Source organism: Papaver somniferum, chromosome 1 (genome assembly GCF_003573695.1).
Source record: "Papaver somniferum cultivar HN1 chromosome 1, ASM357369v1, whole genome shotgun sequence".
In the NCBI taxonomy this organism is placed as follows: domain Eukaryota; kingdom Viridiplantae; phylum Streptophyta; class Magnoliopsida; order Ranunculales; family Papaveraceae; genus Papaver; species Papaver somniferum.
In genome coordinates this window covers 216863905-216882257 of record NC_039358.1, presented here as the reverse complement: position 1 = coordinate 216882257, position 18353 = coordinate 216863905, and the positions used below count along the sequence as shown (strand labels likewise).

General features: G+C 35.1%; 2 protein-coding genes across 2 annotated transcripts; both read left to right on the top strand.

Annotated features, from left to right (window-relative positions):
* Window positions 1-10027: 10027 nt before the first annotated feature.
* Window positions 10028-12459, top strand: LOC113315876 (vesicle transport protein GOT1-like). The gene is made up of 7 exons (XM_026564123.1): window positions 10028-10161; window positions 10389-10474; window positions 11102-11193; window positions 11289-11369; window positions 11655-11752; window positions 11842-11917; window positions 12041-12459. Exons 2-7 carry the CDS (start codon window positions 10447-10449, stop codon window positions 12071-12073), a joined length of 408 nt encoding a protein of 135 aa, XP_026419908.1. The 5' UTR covers window positions 10028-10161; window positions 10389-10446; the 3' UTR covers window positions 12074-12459.
* A 4313-nt stretch (window positions 12460-16772) lies between these two features.
* Window positions 16773-18096, top strand: LOC113315870. Its single transcript, XM_026564116.1, has 2 exons — window positions 16773-17465; window positions 17584-18096. The coding sequence occupies exons 1-2, from the start codon at window positions 17253-17255 to the stop codon at window positions 17947-17949; spliced, it is 579 nt and encodes a 192-aa protein (XP_026419901.1). The 5' UTR covers window positions 16773-17252; the 3' UTR covers window positions 17950-18096.
* The last annotated feature ends 257 nt before the right edge of the window (window positions 18097-18353 follow it).

The following is an 18353-nucleotide window of genomic DNA, read 5'->3' as shown; positions in this document are numbered from 1 at the left end:
TTTCTGTGGGAGATAGATTTATCTATTCCAGTAGATTTTTCTGTGTGAGACAGATTTGTTTATCAAGTCTTCGACTTTGGGTCATAGAAACTCTTGGTTGTGGGTGAGATCATCAAAGGGAATCAAGTGCGTAGAATCCTGCTGGGTTTCGGAGACGTAAGGAGCTCAACTTTATAAAAACAGTTAGAACTGGCGTGAAAATGGGAAAAATGGTCTAAAAAACGCACGTTAGAATGTTATTTAGAAGGAACATATGTAAAATTCAATTTTAGAAAAACAGTTATAACGTGTGTGAAAGCGGAAAAACAGTCCTAAAAAACTGACGTTAAAATATGGGTTATATAGGCACGGGGTTTAGGGAACCTCACGGCCACTGTATATGGGTGTGACCGTTTTAACAGCCGTTTTTCAGAAAAATGGGTGCTTTTTAAACCTTGGATAAAACCAAGGTTCGAAAAACGACCGTTAAAATGGTCATGCCCATGTAGCGTGTCCGTGAAGGTCTCCGACGCTAGTGTCTATATATTAAATAGGAAATAACGGCGTTATTTAGGCCCGTTATAACCGTTTTCACACATGTTTTAATTGTTTTTCTAAAATTGACTGGAAAATTACGCCTAACGCGCCAGGGCGTGAAGGCCATAAATCCCCCGATGCCCCATAAAAATGCTACTTACCGAGCCTTATATATAGACAAATGCACGTCCATTTTCCCTTACAAGCATGCTCGTGGAGCATGATGCAGCTAAATTAGCTTCTACACCGTTCCAACTTACCCTTGTTCCGCGAAGGGTATATTAAGAAAACAAAAACTTTCCTAAAACGGCAAAAACATACTTTTAAGGCCCTAAACGATGGAATTTGGCTAAAATTCCAAGACCGTGATACAAATGATCACGTCTAGATCGTTGGGCCATTTCCAATCAATTTAGACCCATATTGAGCTAAATTACGACACTCGGGTTTTTAGCCTCCAGATAGGCTATAGCTTGCTCATCTCCATCAACTCGTCTCATCAAGTTTGGCCGCAATGATCTCTTGTGCCGAGCTACCGAGCCAGATGGTATGAGAGTCCAGTATGCCGCAATCATCTCACTATTAGATGATATGAACGACAAAGTGTTGGACCGGCAATGCTGCAACTCATTGCGGCTGCCTACGTACCCTTCCCTACTCTAAAGGGATCAAGCACAGACCGTAGTTCATCCTCAAAGGGACAACAACTTAAACCAACTCGTTTGCAAGGCTGCTTCCTAGCAATAATGGTAATGACCTAGTCCTATAGGTCGTTTCGTTAAAATGCATAAAGGTTGTGCATTATCGGGTCAACATGTTATAGTGATGTCTTCGCATCATATGACCCATTGGCAAGGCTACACATCTATAAATGAGGCTTACGCATCATTTATACTTTTTCGGCTAAGCTATGAAGCTTACTTGGTGTGTGGTCCACATATGCACCTTCAACCAACTACCCCTCCCTATATATATTAACTTGCAATTTCTACAACTTTGGAAAAGGGAGCAAAATGACTTCACCAAGTCCTAAGGTTAGGCTGTTGCCATGTATTTCTGAATAACCGACAATGATTCCTGAGTTTACTTCTGTGTCGCATAATGATTGCGTAACATCACCTAGACGGCCTTCACTAGCCTGTTGACAATGATTGCGCACCACTCGTTCTGGCTATTTCACAATGATTGCACAACGCTCGTTCTTTTACGTTTTTCCTTCTAAATAACATTTTAACGCAAGCTTTTTTAGACCATTTTCCCGTTTTCACGTCAGTTATAAGCATTTCTTAAGAAAAAGAATATAAAAATATTTTCTTACAATTCTTTATATTTTAAATTAAATATTAAAAAATTACATTTAATATTTTAAAAACAAAAAAATAAAATAATGATGTATAAAAAACTTTATAACAACGTTATTAGACCCGTTATAGCTGTTTTCACGCACGTTGTAACTGTTAGATAGGAATTTCAAACCATAATTCTTTTTTATTTTCTATTTAATCGTTATAACGCCTGTTATTTTGGAATAACATATAAAAAACGTGTTTCTTTCCTAAATAACGCATTTTTTGTCCGCAACGTGCTCATACCTGTCAAAACGCGCTATAACGGTCACACCCATTGACCGTGACCTGAGCCGTGACATGTTTTTCAAACCTTGGATAAAACACCAAATCAAGGTGACTAGTGTAAAGTTGAGGCATTCAAGTTGGAGGGCGAAAGTCATGCGATTGGTCTTGCGATGCTGACTTAGTCAACCTAAAAATTTCTATTCGATTCTTGGCTCGATTTTGTTTCTTTCAGTTCAATTTATTAAATTTTTCATGTTCATGATTTGATTCTAACTAGTTTTCATAGTTTTAATTTATTTTTTGGTGGCAGTTTTTTAAAACTTCTGAATTCTTTTCAATGACCTAATTTTTGAGTTTTCGATTATACAGATTTTACTTGATAATCTATTCTTCCTCTTTATGATTTCTCAATTAATTTAACTCCTTGTGATTTTTCATATTGATTTCATCTATTTGTTGACTGTACTTAATCTAATTTACTCTTCTTTCTTACTTTATTTTAGGTCATGAGCTAAAGGAGAGGCAGGCATAGAGTTTCAGGTTATCATCATGAAATTCGTAAATCAACGGTGATTTTTTGAGAAGACAGAGCAAGGTTTTTAAATGGGTATGGTTCAGTATTGGGTCTTCATATGATAGATTCGTTTTTTACTTTGTTGATCGGATTTTCTATCTATGATTAAGGGTATAAGGATAAGATTAATCAGTTTGTTATTTCACTGAAGTAATAGAGAGATCCTACCTAGAGTAGGGATTTGATGTTATTGTTAGGCAAGAGAGATGTTATATTAACACAGATAATTTTGGGAATCAAATATCTTATCAGGGTGATGCTTTTTATTCACAATTATGTTCAACTCTGTAAGAAGTTTATTAAAGTTAAGGTGATCTTTATCTCCAGAGAGTTGATTGTAGAAGTTAATTATCTGTTTACTGCATAAAAAGATGAGTTTAACTTATTTAATCTTAAATTAGTTGATCATTTTAAATATAAAGCTGAGAATAGGTGATTTCCGAGCTTTTGGAATCTATGCAGAAGGTTGGCTAATTTCAGAAGTCTTTCTACACTTGGCAATTTTTCTTAACTGGTATTTATCTGATTGATATCCTACTTATTTTGGAGATTAAGAATATTGATCTGTTAATTCCTGACATTTATTGTCTACTCTCAAAAAATGTGTTGTCAAATCTTAATTGCAAGCATGCAGCTTATATTACTCTCCCCATTCATTTTGATTTTTTTGAGAGTAGTGTTTAATCAGCTAAGTCTGCTCATTTGTCTGTTATTAATTGTCACTTCTACATTACAGACTTGTCTAATTCATAACTGCAGTATTGCATGCTTCATAAACTTTAATTTAGTCTTACATCCTCTGTTGAGCTCCTATTTATACTTATGTTTAACTATCTCTTCTCATTAGCAGTTTCTTTCTTTCTCAGTCTTAGTATTAAGCAAGTATCCTTTAGTAAGTGTCTATTGAAATGGAAATTCCTGCTGATCAAGTGAGAGTACTTGAGTTAGACGAAGATGATGAAGAATTCCCTTATAGGTTTGTTTCACTTCTTTGTGATGATATCCGTAGTTATCATAAAACTTCACTCAAACACCATCTTAATAGGATTTGGCCTATAAACTCATCCGATTTGAATCTTGCCAAGCCTTATATTCAGGGTATGGGTATTCAAAACCTGTTTGTGGTGATGTTTAAGAAGAGTTAAGACAAGGATATTGCTTTCCTTGCAAGACCAACTTTGTTGTTTAGCAAACTTTTTGTTGTCAAGCCTTTAGGTACTTTGGAGTCGATTTTTGACCTAGCTTGGGATGTTACTCTAATGCCAGTGCAGATACCTATTCATTCAGATCTAGTTAACAAAGGAAAGGTTAGAGAAGTATTTGACCAAATAGGAACATTTGTTTCGGCAGAAACTCCTGAAAGAAATTGGTATGAAGCCAAGTTGATGGTTCCTTTGAAGACTCCTCTGACTAGGAAAGTGGTTTTTAATACTGCTAAGAGAACTTACTATATGTCTGCTTTTTATACTAAGCTTCCTTTTCGTTCTTGCAATAAATGCTTTTTGTTGTACCATGATGAGGTCAAATGCAAGGAGATTCAGTCAAGGATCTATGTCGGAGCTCTACCGGCTCCAACTCCTCGGGCTACTCATGTTGCTGTTACTAATGTGAAGGCGCACACTGAAGTAGGTGAAATATCCAAGTATACTAGCTCTGCTAGTGGTCCAATCATTAATGACCACTCCAAGCCATCTGTTTTTTCGGTCATCTTACAACCGTTGGGTAGCATGGGTAACAGGGGCTCTTCTATATCTCCTCTTGTTTATTCATCAACTTTGCCTGCAGTTTCTGCTCTAACTATTAGGGATCCATTAAATACTCCCTTGTCATCATCAAATCCTCCTAATGATCGATTTAATGCATCCTATTTTGCTTCGCCATTTGATAACATTACTCTTGGAGATAATGGGACTGTGCATGATCGAAAGGGCAAGCGTCCTAGAAATGTTTTTGAATCTGTCTATTTAAAAGCTAGCACCTTTACTTCAACCTCCTCATTGATGTCGACTCCACGTTGGCCTCCTGTTGCTTCTGTGCCTCCTTTTACACCTCCTACTGCATCTTCTTTTAGTATTGGAAGTTTGGGTTTTTCATCTAGTCAGAGTACTTCGGTTAATAATTTCTTTTGGGCTACTTCTTTCCCTACTTATTCTCAGACTGTTTTTACTTCATCAAGTTTTTCATGTAGTTCGGTTTCAGAAATGAACTATTCATCTGAAGAATTATGCCACCTTTTTTTGGAACTGAACTTTCTAGTGGTCCTTCTCTGAATGAAGATTTTAAGGATGATATCATATTGTAGCCTATTCCCTTAGCCTTTCTTCTACCTGAACCGGTTATCACTGATGAAGAATTTGAAAAAGAAGTGGATCTCATGATGATGGACCAGGACTCTATGCCTGAAGAACCCTCTGTGGCTCATGATCCAGTAATTTCATTTATCAATTTTGTCTATAATATTTTTGCCTATATTTTACTACCTCTTGTTGCTGCTTGCTTTGGTTGTTTTTGTTGCTTTTGGTTTCTTTTGCTTGCGATGGTAGCTTTTGTTCGATTTGCTATTTTGTTTTATTTATCTTAAACTATGAAATTCTTAAGCTGGAACATGAATGGTTGTTGCTCTGACAAAAAATGGAGGCATTTGTTTAGTCTCTTTAGGAAATATAAGTTAGATGGTATCTGTCTTTTAGAAACTATGGTTGATGCTGATACTGTTAGGAAATACACACATCATTTACCATTTGACACCTGGATAATTATTCCTTCTGTTGGCAAGTCTGGGGGTCTTGCATTTGGTTATTTTGAAAAATCAACTATTGAAATACTAGGTCACTCTCTTAACATGGTACATATCTTATATGACGTTACTCCTGCAATCAAAAACTGTGTAATATCTTTTGTTTATGGCTCCTTAAATCTTCTTGGTATGAAAAACCAATGGAATTTTCTTAGTGACATGAATGATAATAACAAAAACCCCTGGCTTTTACTAGGAGACTTTAACTTTATCTTGCATGATTGAGACAAACAAGGTGGTAATCCTTCTAAATCCTTCCCACCTAATTTTGTAAAAGATAAACTATTTGAGATGAATATGAATGCAGTTTACTCCTTTGGTAATCCTTTTACTTGGTGCAACAAAAGATTTAAAAATCTGTGTGAACTAATATTTGAAAAGTTGGATAGGGCTTTTATGAATGATAATTGCGTCACAGTTCTTCCACAAACTCGTGCCATTAACTTAGGAAGGATTTATTCTGATCATAGTCATGTTTTGGTTAATTGTTTTCATGGTTTCCGTAACTTAAATATTCCGTATAAGTTCTTTAAATGCTGGCAACTTAATCCGGAATTCAAAGATATTTTAAGTAATTCCTGGTCCAAAAGAATTTCTGGGTCTCCTACTTTTGTTGTTGTAAATAAACTCAAGAATGTGAAATTGGATTTATGCAAATGGAATATTAATTCCTTTGGGCATATTAAGACTACAATAGCTAGACTCAATTCTGAGTTAGAAAGGTTGCAAACTTTTTCCTATTCTCCTCAGGTGGGACAGTATATCTTGAACTATTCTAATCAACTTGATTACTGGTATGAAATAGAGCACAGTTTTTATAAAAAAATTCGAGGATTAACTATTTTACTCAGTATGATAGGAACACACATTTCTTCCATAATACTGTTAAGCTAAGAAATATGTACAACACTATTCATACCATTAGAGATGATCAAGGTAATTGGATTGAAGATAAAGTCCACGTTGTTCAGTTGCTCTCTAACCATTTCAAAAAGATTTTATCTACTTCATGTCCCGGTAATAATGCCATTGAGGAAGCTTTAAAGTTTGTCAAACCTATTATTTCTGATGAGTTAAACTCTTCCTTGACTTCCATTCTCACCCCTTAAGAAATTAGAGATACGGTTAATAATCTGGCTTCCTGGAGCTCACCGGGTCCTGATGGGTTTCAGGCTGGTTTCTTTCAGGATAATTGGGAAACTGTGCAATCTGAAGTGGTTTCTCATGTGCAGAGTTTTTTCAAAAATATATTTCTTCTTAAACAAATCAATTCTCTTTTATTTCTTTAATTCCCAAAATCAAAAATCCTTCTCCTCCTCATGATTTTAGGCCTATTAGTTTATCTAATTGTGTGTATAAAATTATTTCAAAAATCTTAATTAATCGTTTGAAACCTTTTATGAACACCTTAGTTTCGCCTTTTCAGTCTTATTTTGTAGCTAATCGTCAAATACATGATAATGTGGTCATCACTCATAAAATTTTGCATTCTTTTAGAAGGAAAAAGAAAACTTCTAAGAATGGCTACCTCTCTATTAAGCTAGATCTTTATAAAGCCTTTGATAGATTGGAATGGCCTTTCATCCTAGATGTTTTTAAAAAATTAGGTTTCTCGAATGATTGGTATCAATTGATATCTTAGTGTATTTCTACTGTGTCGTATTCGGTCTTGGTGAATGGTGCTCCTTATGATGAATTTTTCCCTACTCGTGGTATTAGGCAAGGGGATTGTATTTTCCCTTACATCTTCATTCTTTGTATGGAAATCTTGTCTCAATTGCTCTTAAATGCTGAAGAATAAAATTGATACAAGGTTTCAGGTTCAAAAAGGATAGTCCGTCTATATCACATCTTTTTTTCGCAGATGATTGCATGTTGTTTATAAAAGCTTCTGTCACTTATGCTAGGAATCACCTCAAGATAATAGATGTTTTTGCTAAAGCTTCAGGTCAGGCAATCAATTTTGAAAAGTCTGGTTTTATTACTAGTAAGAAGATGCATCATAGGCATGTTAAAATGTTAGTTAGAACTCTTAAAATGAAATTCCCGTGTAATTCAGAAAAATATCTAGGAATTCCCCTCTTTGTTGGTAAGGATAAAACGAATTCTTTTAATTTTCTAGTTGAAAATCTTTATTCTAGATTAAGTACCGCAAAAAAGACCAATTTTAATTTGGTTGGTAGAACCATTGTTACTAAACATGTGTTGTCCAGTTTAGCAATCTATCATATGGCTTGCTTCCCTCTTCCTAAGACTATTACATCGAAAATTGTTTCTATTCAAAGAAGTTTCTGGTGGTCTAAGAAGAACCCTAAGCGTGCTGCTTATTTTAGGTCTTGGGGTGATATAGGTAAGTCTAAATATAATGGAGGATTAGGTATTAGAAACACTTATGCAACAAATAGAGTATTTATTTGTAAGATGGGATGGAGGATTGTTAAAAATCCCAATTTCTCAATCTCTCATTTTATGAAAGACAAGTATTTTCCTAATCAAAACTTATTATAGATAAAACGGCTAATACCTCTTCATGGATCTGGAAAGGCATTGTTAATGGTATTCAGTTTATTAAAGCCAACTCAGTGGTAAACATAAATGATGGTGCCTCTACTCGTACTTGGTCTACAAACTGGATCCCAGGGAATTTAAAACCTCCGGTGCCCAGGATTTCTTCTCATAGTGATTATATTTTTGTTAATGAACTCTTCGATATTCGAAATGGTTGTTGGAATGATAGCTTGCTTTCGTCCATTTTCTCTGCAGACGAAGTTACTAGGATTAAGATAATTAGATTAAATCTTAGTCAGAGTGATTCCTTGATGTGGTCTCACACTAGCAATGGTGAGTTTACCATTAAATTTGCATACAGAGTATATATGAATGACTTCCCTTCTTCTGAAGATTCTGCTTTCTGGAGGAAAGTGTGGGCTATAGACTGTGTTCCCAAAATTAAATTTTTTTCTATGGAAAATCTTTGCTTATATGCTACCAGTTAACTCTTTGATTAAGTTCTATAAACCTGAAGAAGATGTTCTCTGTCCTCTTTGTCAGCTGCATGAAGAAACAGTTATGCATCTTTTTATAAATTGTTTTGTTGCTAAACACATTTGGTATGGTATTTCTTTACTTCACTTGATTAACATGGATATGGAATGGTTAGACGATTATTTCCTGTATTGGCATGATTCTGAGTTAGGTGTTTCCCCTTATAATGTTTCTTGGCCTAGTATTGGAGCTACTGTAATGTGGTGTATATGGAAACTCAGATGTATTGTGATGTTCAAGAATGTTTCTTTTGACCTGAATAAGGTTATTTTGGATTCGAAGAGGATGATTAATACTTATATCTCTCCTCTGACTACTTCAAGTTTTTCTCTTCCAGTTAATAAGATCCCTAGAGCAGAGAGTGGATCATATTATGTTTATTGATGGTTCTTTCAAAGACTATAATATGGGTTTGGGTGTTATTTGGTGTGACATTGCAGGTAATGTAAAAAGCTTTCATTCCGACTTTGGGTTGATGTCAGATGCAGTAGGTGTTGGGGCTGCTGCTCTAATTTTGGCCATCTCTTGGGCAGAAGAGATGCATCTTACCAGAGTCGTTTTCGTTAGTGACTATCTACAGCTTGTTCAGTTCAGCAATAAAGACAATACCAATGTAGCTTGGAGAAGCAGTGATCTTGTCGAGCATTGTCGGCGTTTAATTTCTACTTCTTTGTCTTTTAAAGTTATGTATATAAAGCGTGTTAATAATCTCTTAGCAGATCGTCTAGCTCGACAGGCTAGGAGACTAAGTCTTAAGGGTTCTTGGGTCTCTATTCCTTCTTTTTTGAACTCTAATATTAGGGATGGAAACATAAAAGTACTCTGTAACTCTTTTCTTTCTTAATTTAAAAGTGTGTTTCTCAGCAAAAAAAAAAAACCAAATTTTGTGGGGTCCATCAATACATAGAGGTTGATCCTTGATAGAGGAAAAAACAAACATGCTCGTTTACTCGATAGTCAAACCACCTTGACCATCTTTTTACGCTCAAAATTTTAGTTTGGTCCTCTCAGAGCATCCACAGTGGGCGACTAAACCTAAATATTTGGTTTATTAACGAGACGTAGTGGGACGGACTATCGATTAAATCCTGACCATCGACTATATTTCAGACTATATTTGGTCTGGGACCAAGACTAAACCCAAATTTGATCGCGCGGGACCTGAAGGCTACGCCCCACACCAGGCGTACATTTAGTTTACGCCCCACACCAGGCGTAAATTTAATCTCCGCGCCATTTTTTTTTTTCAATTTTGTATGGGGCGGACGTTTACACCTCCGCCCCATAAGATTACTTTGACTCTTTAGTGGGACGGGCGGAGATTTAATCGTCCGCCCCAATTTTTTTTTTTTTTTTTTTTTTTTTTTTTTTTTAAAATAACGGGCGGATGCACAGTGTTACGCTCGATCAAATTTAGTCTTCCACCGTAGCGTCACACACCAGACTAAACTCAAATTTAGTCGTTTTTTTTGGTCTTTGGTTATACTCGCACCACTGCAGTTGCTCTCAGAACCAAAATTCCGGTTCTCCTTTTAAAGTCCTCCTAGTTACATAGCTACAGAACTTAAGAATTTCATTCTCCAACCGTTTCAGAAAGCCCTAGAATTGAAAAGTTGATCAAACCCTAGATTCTGATTCGTTTCTGAATTGCAAAGGTTAGTTTCCTCCTATGCAATCTCTTTGTTGTTGATTCATTATTTCTTAAAGTTAGCGGGGAATCGTTACGGATGATAATGTGTATAGATTGAATTTCTCAACTCAAATCTTCAATTCAGATCAAGTTAATTCTGATCTCTTGGAAAATTAATTTGATGTTGTCTGTTTTTGATTGGTATCTTGCTTAACTTGACTTAATTTCAATGTAATTTCAACTAATTTACAGCTTTGGGCGGGGGAGTGTGTAATTGTTTGCGAAGTAGCTTGAAGAACCCGAAAGAAAGATGGCATACGAACTAAGTGAGCAGAAAAGTAAGACCATCTTTTCTCTTTAAGCTTGAATTACTTAACACTAGGTTTTTGTGCCTATATGCATCTCTCTGTGGTGAAGAAGCTATTTTGAATGTCTCAACCTAGTAATTATAGGCGTGCTCACAGTGACTACCTCTAGCTATTTTGAAGTTTATATTAGTTATGAAAATGGATTTGATAAAACTTGTATGTGGCTGGGCAATGCTTATTTCCTGTGCATATTTCTTAAGATATAATGATCAAAATATTTCCACTTAGCAACTTGATTTCTTGTGCATTTTGCCTAAGATATGGAAATCTTGTTTAGCTGAAATAAAACGTAGATGTCAAATGCAACAGTTCAGGTAAAAGGTTCCCCGGAATGGTCAAAATTTTCATGAATTTAACATGGTAGATGAGGTGGTCAGAAGTCGAACACAATTTCCTGTATTGATGCACATAGGTCAACAAAATTTTGGCCAATTTTGACAATGTTCCATTTCGTTTGTTAATGTGGGCTCTATACTGAAACCAGCTGTGCTCTGTATTGTATTGTTCGGTTATCTGTTTTTCGACTCTTATACTGGCGTTTCCTCAAAATTTCTTTCAAATTTGTGTTAATACTCAAAATGTTCCTCCAAAATGCAGAGATCGGGATTGGCCTTGTTGGTTTTGGTATCGCTTTCACATTTCTAGGTGTACTCCTTTTCTTTGACAGGGGTTTGATTGCTTTGGGAAATGTACATCCTCATAAACTTCTCTCAATGTTTATTTAATTTGTTTTCCTAAGGTGTCCTATTATGGTTACAGCTTCCTATTTTACATTTTGTTGCAGCTATTTTTTTTATCTGGAGTAGTTCTTTTACTGGGGGTACAGTCTACCTTGAAACTCTTCACAAACAGAAAGAACTACAAGGTACCTTCAGGAAGTTCCATTTGGTAGTTACTATTGCTCGTGATTTATCTGAAAAAATCCCAATATAAGTGGTTAGAATTTTAACTTAGTTCTCATTTACAAAAATGTGTTCACTTTGCTAAGAACTTCATAAAGCATTTGCTGCATTTCATAGATATATGTAACTTAAAGCATCAAAAGAAGCGCATGAAGTTTTATGTTCTGACTTTGTACAGATTATGATATACTTGCGTGAAGTCTAAACCGTACAATCAGTTGGAGTTAAAATTGTTTACTTTTGTTCAGGGTTCTTTGCCATTTATTGTTGGGCTCTTCTTAATTTTTGTTCGTTGGCCGATAGCTGGTATCGTTATTGAAATATATGGTATTATCGTTCTATTCAGGTCAGGCATTTGTCTCAAACTCCAAAGTGTATTAAATTCAACTTCTAGCACTTCATAGTTTTGACTGCTGTAATTACCTTTACTCGCAGTGGTTTTTGGCCTTCTGTGAAGGCTTTCCTCTATAACATTCCTGTTGTGGGGTGGTTTCTGCAATATCCATTTCTGGTATAAGTTTTGCTTTCCCTGTTAGAGTCAGAGAGATGCTTTCCTTTTTTCTTGGCATTATATTGGTATCATACAAATTGATTATCACCAGCTGTTTTACACTGCTTCTATTTAATTTTTCAGCTGCTTGATCGCTTGAGAAGAAGCTTTGGTTAGAAACTACTCAAATTATTGAACCTCATCGTTTGCAACGCCAAGTGCTTCAGTTTCTTAACCGAGGACTGCCATACCTCATAATAGAACCACTAGAAGCTCTATAAGAAATTAGGTTTACCTCATGTGTTTCTTAAATCTCAATTTGAGCTTTATCTCAAATGGAAGCATTTTTCTTGTAGCTGCATTTATGTTTCTGTTTTTGCATGCTGACCACTGTTGTAAACATGTGGATACTTGAGATTTGCATGTGGAGCAAACAGTTTAATGTTTAAGTGTGGGTGAATGTTGTTTTCTGGAAAGTAACATCAATTCAGCAATGTATAATTTGATTGTTCTTCTGATACCTGTACCACATTGTTAATCTATAAAGTGTTAGTAATTTGACACATTGCAGAATTGCTTTTGTCATGTGAGCACGGTGAATCTACAACTAGAAGTTCAACTCGATGGGTAACTTTTTTGTTGTGAATTATTAGTGTGTTCTCAGGAAAGGCTGTGATTTCTGGATGCTAGTCACAACAAATACAATATTGGTGTAGTGCATGAATCTGGTATGCATACATCACTAAGAATCTGAGATTCATCATATATTTCATGAATAGTTACCTAAATCTTTATAACATCGATTCTTCATGTGCAGGAGCAACACAAGTTCGGAAAAAATGGTTCGAGGACCTTCATGAGAATATTTAGCATGACCGAGTGTGAAATTACAGTTCTCTCACAGGTAACAATTTACAGTACCTGCAATAGGCATATAGACGTTATGTTTTGTGAAATTACATCGGAAGTGGTAGTTTGTGGGGTAAACCTGGAGATCATGCAAGGGGTGTCTTGTAGCGAGTCCAATCTCCTCATCTAGGTGATTCTCAGAGTAAAAAATGATCAAGTTGTTCAATAACTTCAAATACCATTATAATAAAAATTGGTAACTGAAAACCTGAAAAGTCCAACCTAGTTAATGGAATTGTAGATTGATGTGAATCTTAATAAGGTAGATTCTTAAGAAATCGTCACACCGAAATTAAGCTCTAGATTCATCTCCATCTCAGACCTAGCAGGAGTGTTATAACATTTTGGCAGGAAAATGCACCGGTTCCATCCTCCTTAGCAAATGAGTTCATGCCCCCTAGGAAGGGACTACAATACCTTTACCTGTCATTTTTATCTGAATCTATGGCTTAATATCTCGTCTGTACGGTTAAGAACAAGGACTAACATATACATAGTATGTGTTGTACTTGTTACCAGCATGTCTCATACGCTAATTTAGATCAAATTGAAACCCGTATATTTTGTCTGTTTTGATTAGTTTCATACAAAAGCAAAACAAACTTCCTATCACTCATACTCAAGAGCTGCGAGTGTTGTTAAATGTTGGCAGCAATTTAATTCAATTCTGTTAAATCGTAGTTCCCTTCCTCCACCATAGTAGAATCAGGCGAATTCATAACTAGTTAAGCAAGTCATAACCATAATAACTATGATACACAGGGTGTTAGAAAGCTGAAAACCTAAAATGACCACACGTGCATATTTACTCGTCTCAGTAATTATGCGCTCTATGTTAGTTATTATTTGTTATGTTAGATGTAATACAATTGCTTATACATGCAAGACACTGACGTGATGATTTTATGATACATTGAAAGCAATGTTTTAGAAGGCCACTATAACAGTGTAATGCTCCGACTGTTACCATCACACCGTTTCTTTTTCCTGTTACACGTCCATTAGTGACCATAACAGCAGTTTTTGGAAAAGAATCTTAATGGCCACCATAACACCTGTCTATTTTTTAAACAGTGGTTCACAGACTCGATTATGTTGAGGCACACACAAGATTTACGTACAATGTCTAGCATAGTTGTGTACATGTACTCTAAGAATTTCCACGAGTGTGGCACAGTGTATGGACGTCCATGTGTATAACACAACACGTATTATATATATATAGTTGATGATTAGGTTTTTCGATGGATCAGAACAAGGCTGTTTTTCTTTCCTCTTCTTCTTATGATTGTAGTATGTAGTGGACTCAGATATCTATTTTGCAGAAGTGTTGTAGCCTTTGTTCTACAAAACTCTTGTTAATTTTCTGTTTTCTAGATCTAAGTGGGCTCATCACTTTAGTAGCCAGAGTCTTGTGTCTTTTTGCTCGATCTATTTTCTATGGTCCTGGGTCAAGTTTATTAGGAAAATGATTGTTTTCTGCATATTTCAGTATTTTGACGATATTGTCGGCAAACTATATGGTTTAAAAGTTTAAAGAATGGTAGCCCATGGATATATAAGCCGCCAAGCTATGCCTTTCAAAATTATGAAGTCATAATCATAAAACTGTTCTGGTCCCAATTAATGTGACAAATCTCTTTCTTGCAGTTGATTTGTTACTCAAGATATTCATAATGTCGGTTAATAAGGTAATCAGCTGTTGTGAACAGTAAAGGAGGATGAATAGAGTACTCAACCTTATAATTGTTATTACATCTTGCAATTGGCTTTGTGGCAAGACTTGGCATCCATCAACAAACTTATGCGTGATATTAGAAGCAACACTTAACTCTCCTAGTAACTTTTGTCAAAATATCATATCATACTTTCTTAAATACAGAAAAGATTTGATGATATATTGTAAATCTAGAATTTGTATCTCACTATGAATATTTGAATTTATACATATATATTTTTTATTGATGCACTGGTGTTTACTACCTCATGCTCTAAATGCTGGAACTGCTACATAATTGTTTCTGTCTAATAGCGGTTGATAGCATTCATATATAACATGTACTCTGCAGCATTTGGCTTTAATGGCTTCTTGATTACCTGACATATGCTATAAATTTAAGATTTGAATCTATCATACATCCTTACACCTAATTTATCTGTATGTATTTACACCTCAACAGGGTATTGGTGATGATGAATGATGGATGATTATTGGGGGTGGTTCTGATGGTAAGTTATTTTTCTTTAAGCGACACATTTGAAATTAGATTTATTTTTCGCATAGATGATCCTTAGGAAGATTGAAACAAAATATGAATTTTCCTTGAGCTAATAAAATATTGAAAGGTGCACCATGATTTGTGTTTGTTTGTACTGTCAAATTAGAGGAGCCATGCATGAGTTATAGAAGAAGAGAAATTTGTGTTAGATTTTGGTTTACTGAAGCAACAGAGTTCTCTGCAGTGTGGACATTGAAGAAGTAAACATTTAAATTTAGCATTAAATGGGTTCAGATTTTTCAGGAAACTCCAATTTATGGGTGTTGTTGGAGGTGTTTAAGAGCCCTATATATAGCCTTTACAACTTTAGGTGACATTTGTACTTTGCTGAGTCAATGTCTGAATCTAACTAGGGGTTGAGTCAGATTTCAGACCCTTCATTTGTTTTAGGAGACCAGAACTTCTAACTTTAGTTTAAGTTGAGGCTAAGTATCTGATTCAAGAGACACCGAGTCAGATAAAAAGCATATATTGGAAACATCTTTTCCCTTATAAGTGAGGACTCAGATGAGTAAGAAAAATTTGAAAGAACCGAATCTTGCTCTTCACCTTTTCTAATTTTGTGTATGAAATCCAGTGTAGAGAGACCAAAATTATGGTTTACTATAACTATCAATAACACCGCATTAAATATAGATGTAAACAGATTTTTGATTGGTTGTTATGTCAATAACACTGCATTAAATTTTCAACCAAAACATATTAGACAAAAGTACATCATTAATTAGATGTAGAAAATTAAGAGATTTGGGCCAAGTTTTTGAATGCTTCCCCTACAAGTTAGTAGTGTAAATTTATGAGGTATCCGTACTTGGTTGAATTTGAAAAATGTAGATATATTATTTATATTTACTCTTCTCTGTTTTAGATTTTTAATAACAACAGATGGTATCTGGGGTTAGACAATCTGACCTTGACCTTACCTGGATTGCTTCACTTGTGGTTCATCTCTAGGAGATTTTAATGACATATTTGTTAAACAATTAGTACTATAACATTAAAAATTAATGTCCTATGAATCTATGCGAATAATGGGATGACTCAATATTCGTAATTCCCGCTTAGTGAATTAATTATCTTGATCTTTGTGATATTGAATTAGGATGTAATGATCATAATGTTTTAGGGTGAAATGGACAGAGGCTGAGGAAGAAAGAACTTTCTTAATGAGGCAAAAATAATTCAAACTTTTTTCGTTTGACTGCATGTAGATTCTGAAACCAGAACTCATGCATTTTGCTCTCAACTAATTAGGCTCTGCTTAACGGAAAGATATTTATGATACAGAACCATTTTAATTTGTAGAACACCGTACCAATCTTTGATTATAAATGCATTTGAACAGGACACTAATAGAGACAGAAAATGAAAGGGTGATTTATATCACACTTATTCCCTAACAGGTTCAAGGCTAAACGAAATTTGCATCATACAAGTTTTCCCCGGTTAAACATTTCAACCTTAGCCGAAAAGTATATAATTTCCAACTTACGTGAGCCACCACACAACTACCATTATTAGGAAAAGAGTTAAACCTGGGCCATCTTCAATTGACTGTTAAGTCCTACTGCAGCTCAAGAAGTAGACAAAATTTCAAGCATAAAATTCCACCCAAAATAATAGGAGCCACACATAAAAATCTTGTATAGGTGAATGAACCGAAACCTGCTTGGCCATGATTGACTAGGTAAAATTTTAGGGATAGGAATAAGTTGTTGACTTGTCTAATAATCCTATACACTGTAACAATGTTTGTATTGTGTGTACAATAAGATATATGGATGGATCACTGGTACTTGGATTCTGGTTAGATAATTAAAGTCAGTCTTATATTCTTTGAAAGCATTAAATGGTGATATATATCTACTTGCCCATACCATTAATGAATTTCTTGGTTTGGCTCCTAACTTTTAATGTGGGTTTGATGAAACTCATTTATGATATCTCATTTATGTTAACACTCCCATCTGCATGAATGAATGCTTTGTAGTATAAATTCACTTACTCTCTCTTTGGTGGTTTTCATCTTTTTCTCTTTCTCTCTCGGTAACGTAATTTCCTTAATTGGGTTTCTACTTTCTTCTCTGTTTTTGATCTTCAACCAATTTTTGAAGAATACTTGGAAGAATTTTTGGAAGGGCAGAGAACTTTTTGTTTGTTAGGATTGGATGGATCATTATCCTGAGCTTTCTTTGGGTAACAGTAGCTCTTTTTCAGAATCAGATGAGAGTCCTTCTAAGAAGAGAAAGTATCAACCGAACAACGACGATAACAGCACCATCAGCTCAACTACTAAGTCTTCTGTTTTTGCCACTATGATGAGCAATACTCCTGAACTTCAACCGAAAGAAAACTACCTTTCAGATTTCCATGATCTCCAGGTAATCTCACTCAGTCACTCTTTGATGATTTACGTTTTTCTTAGATTACCTTTTCATAATCTTATCTTTTATTTTATGGGTTTTGATTTTTTGTAGTTTTTCTCTTTTTGGTTTGTAGTTTGGAAGAAGGTATAATTTGAGTAAAAACCCAATAATGATGAAGAAGAAAAGCTGCAATAACAATAATTGGCAGCATAAACATCAAAAGCTAGATTTGGAGCTTAGCCTCTCAAATTCTGACGATGATGATGCAAGAAGCAGCAAAAGCTCTGAAGTTTTAGAGGATTTAAGTACAAAAAGTTCTTCAATTAGTAATATGGCTGCTATGGGTTGCCTGAAATGCAATCTTCTTGTTATGGTTTCAAAATCCTTCCCTTCTTGTCCTAATTGCAAGTTTGTTAATTCTATTCCCAAAAATCATTATTATCAAAGCCCTCCTCGGAAAGTCGCCAAGTCCCTGCATACACTTAGTCTTCTGCACTAGTAGTTTGATCAGTTGGTATGAAGAATAAAATTTTAGTAGTTGATAATTAGGATCAGAATTTAACCATATTTGGATTTCTTTTCCTCTGTTTTGTACATATATTTTTATATATTAAATGCAATTAGTATAATAATTTGCCTTGTTGAAGCAACATCTTCTGGTATGGGGATATTGATTACTGTGATGTGTATATGGATGAGTTAGATTTCCATACTATACGTACTAGGTACGTCGCAATATCTATTTTGTCAAGTACATTCTCACCAGCTTTATGCATTTGGAGTTATAACCACCATGGATGTTGTTGCAACAACAAATTTAATTCCAAATTGGAAAATTAAACACAGCCCAACTAAACCATCCTGCTTGTCTTCTTAACTAATCTGGCAAAGGATATGACGAAA

Excerpts from the sequence above, each read along its gene's own strand:
- LOC113315876 (XM_026564123.1), top strand. The coding sequence starts at position 10,447 with ATGGCATACGAACTAAGTGAGCAGAAAA. Across the intron at positions 10,475-11,101 it reads CGAACTAAGTGAGCAGAAAA|AGATCGGGATTGGCCTTGTT; the intron begins GTAAGACCATCT and ends TCCAAAATGCAG. Across the intron at positions 11,753-11,841 it reads GGTATTATCGTTCTATTCAG|TGGTTTTTGGCCTTCTGTGA; the intron begins GTCAGGCATTTG and ends CTTTACTCGCAG.
- LOC113315870 (XM_026564116.1), top strand. The coding sequence starts at position 17,253 with ATGGATCATTATCCTGAGCTTTCTTTGGGTAACAGTAGCTCTTTTTCA. Across the intron at positions 17,466-17,583 it reads CAGATTTCCATGATCTCCAG|TTTGGAAGAAGGTATAATTT; the intron begins GTAATCTCACTC and ends TTTGGTTTGTAG.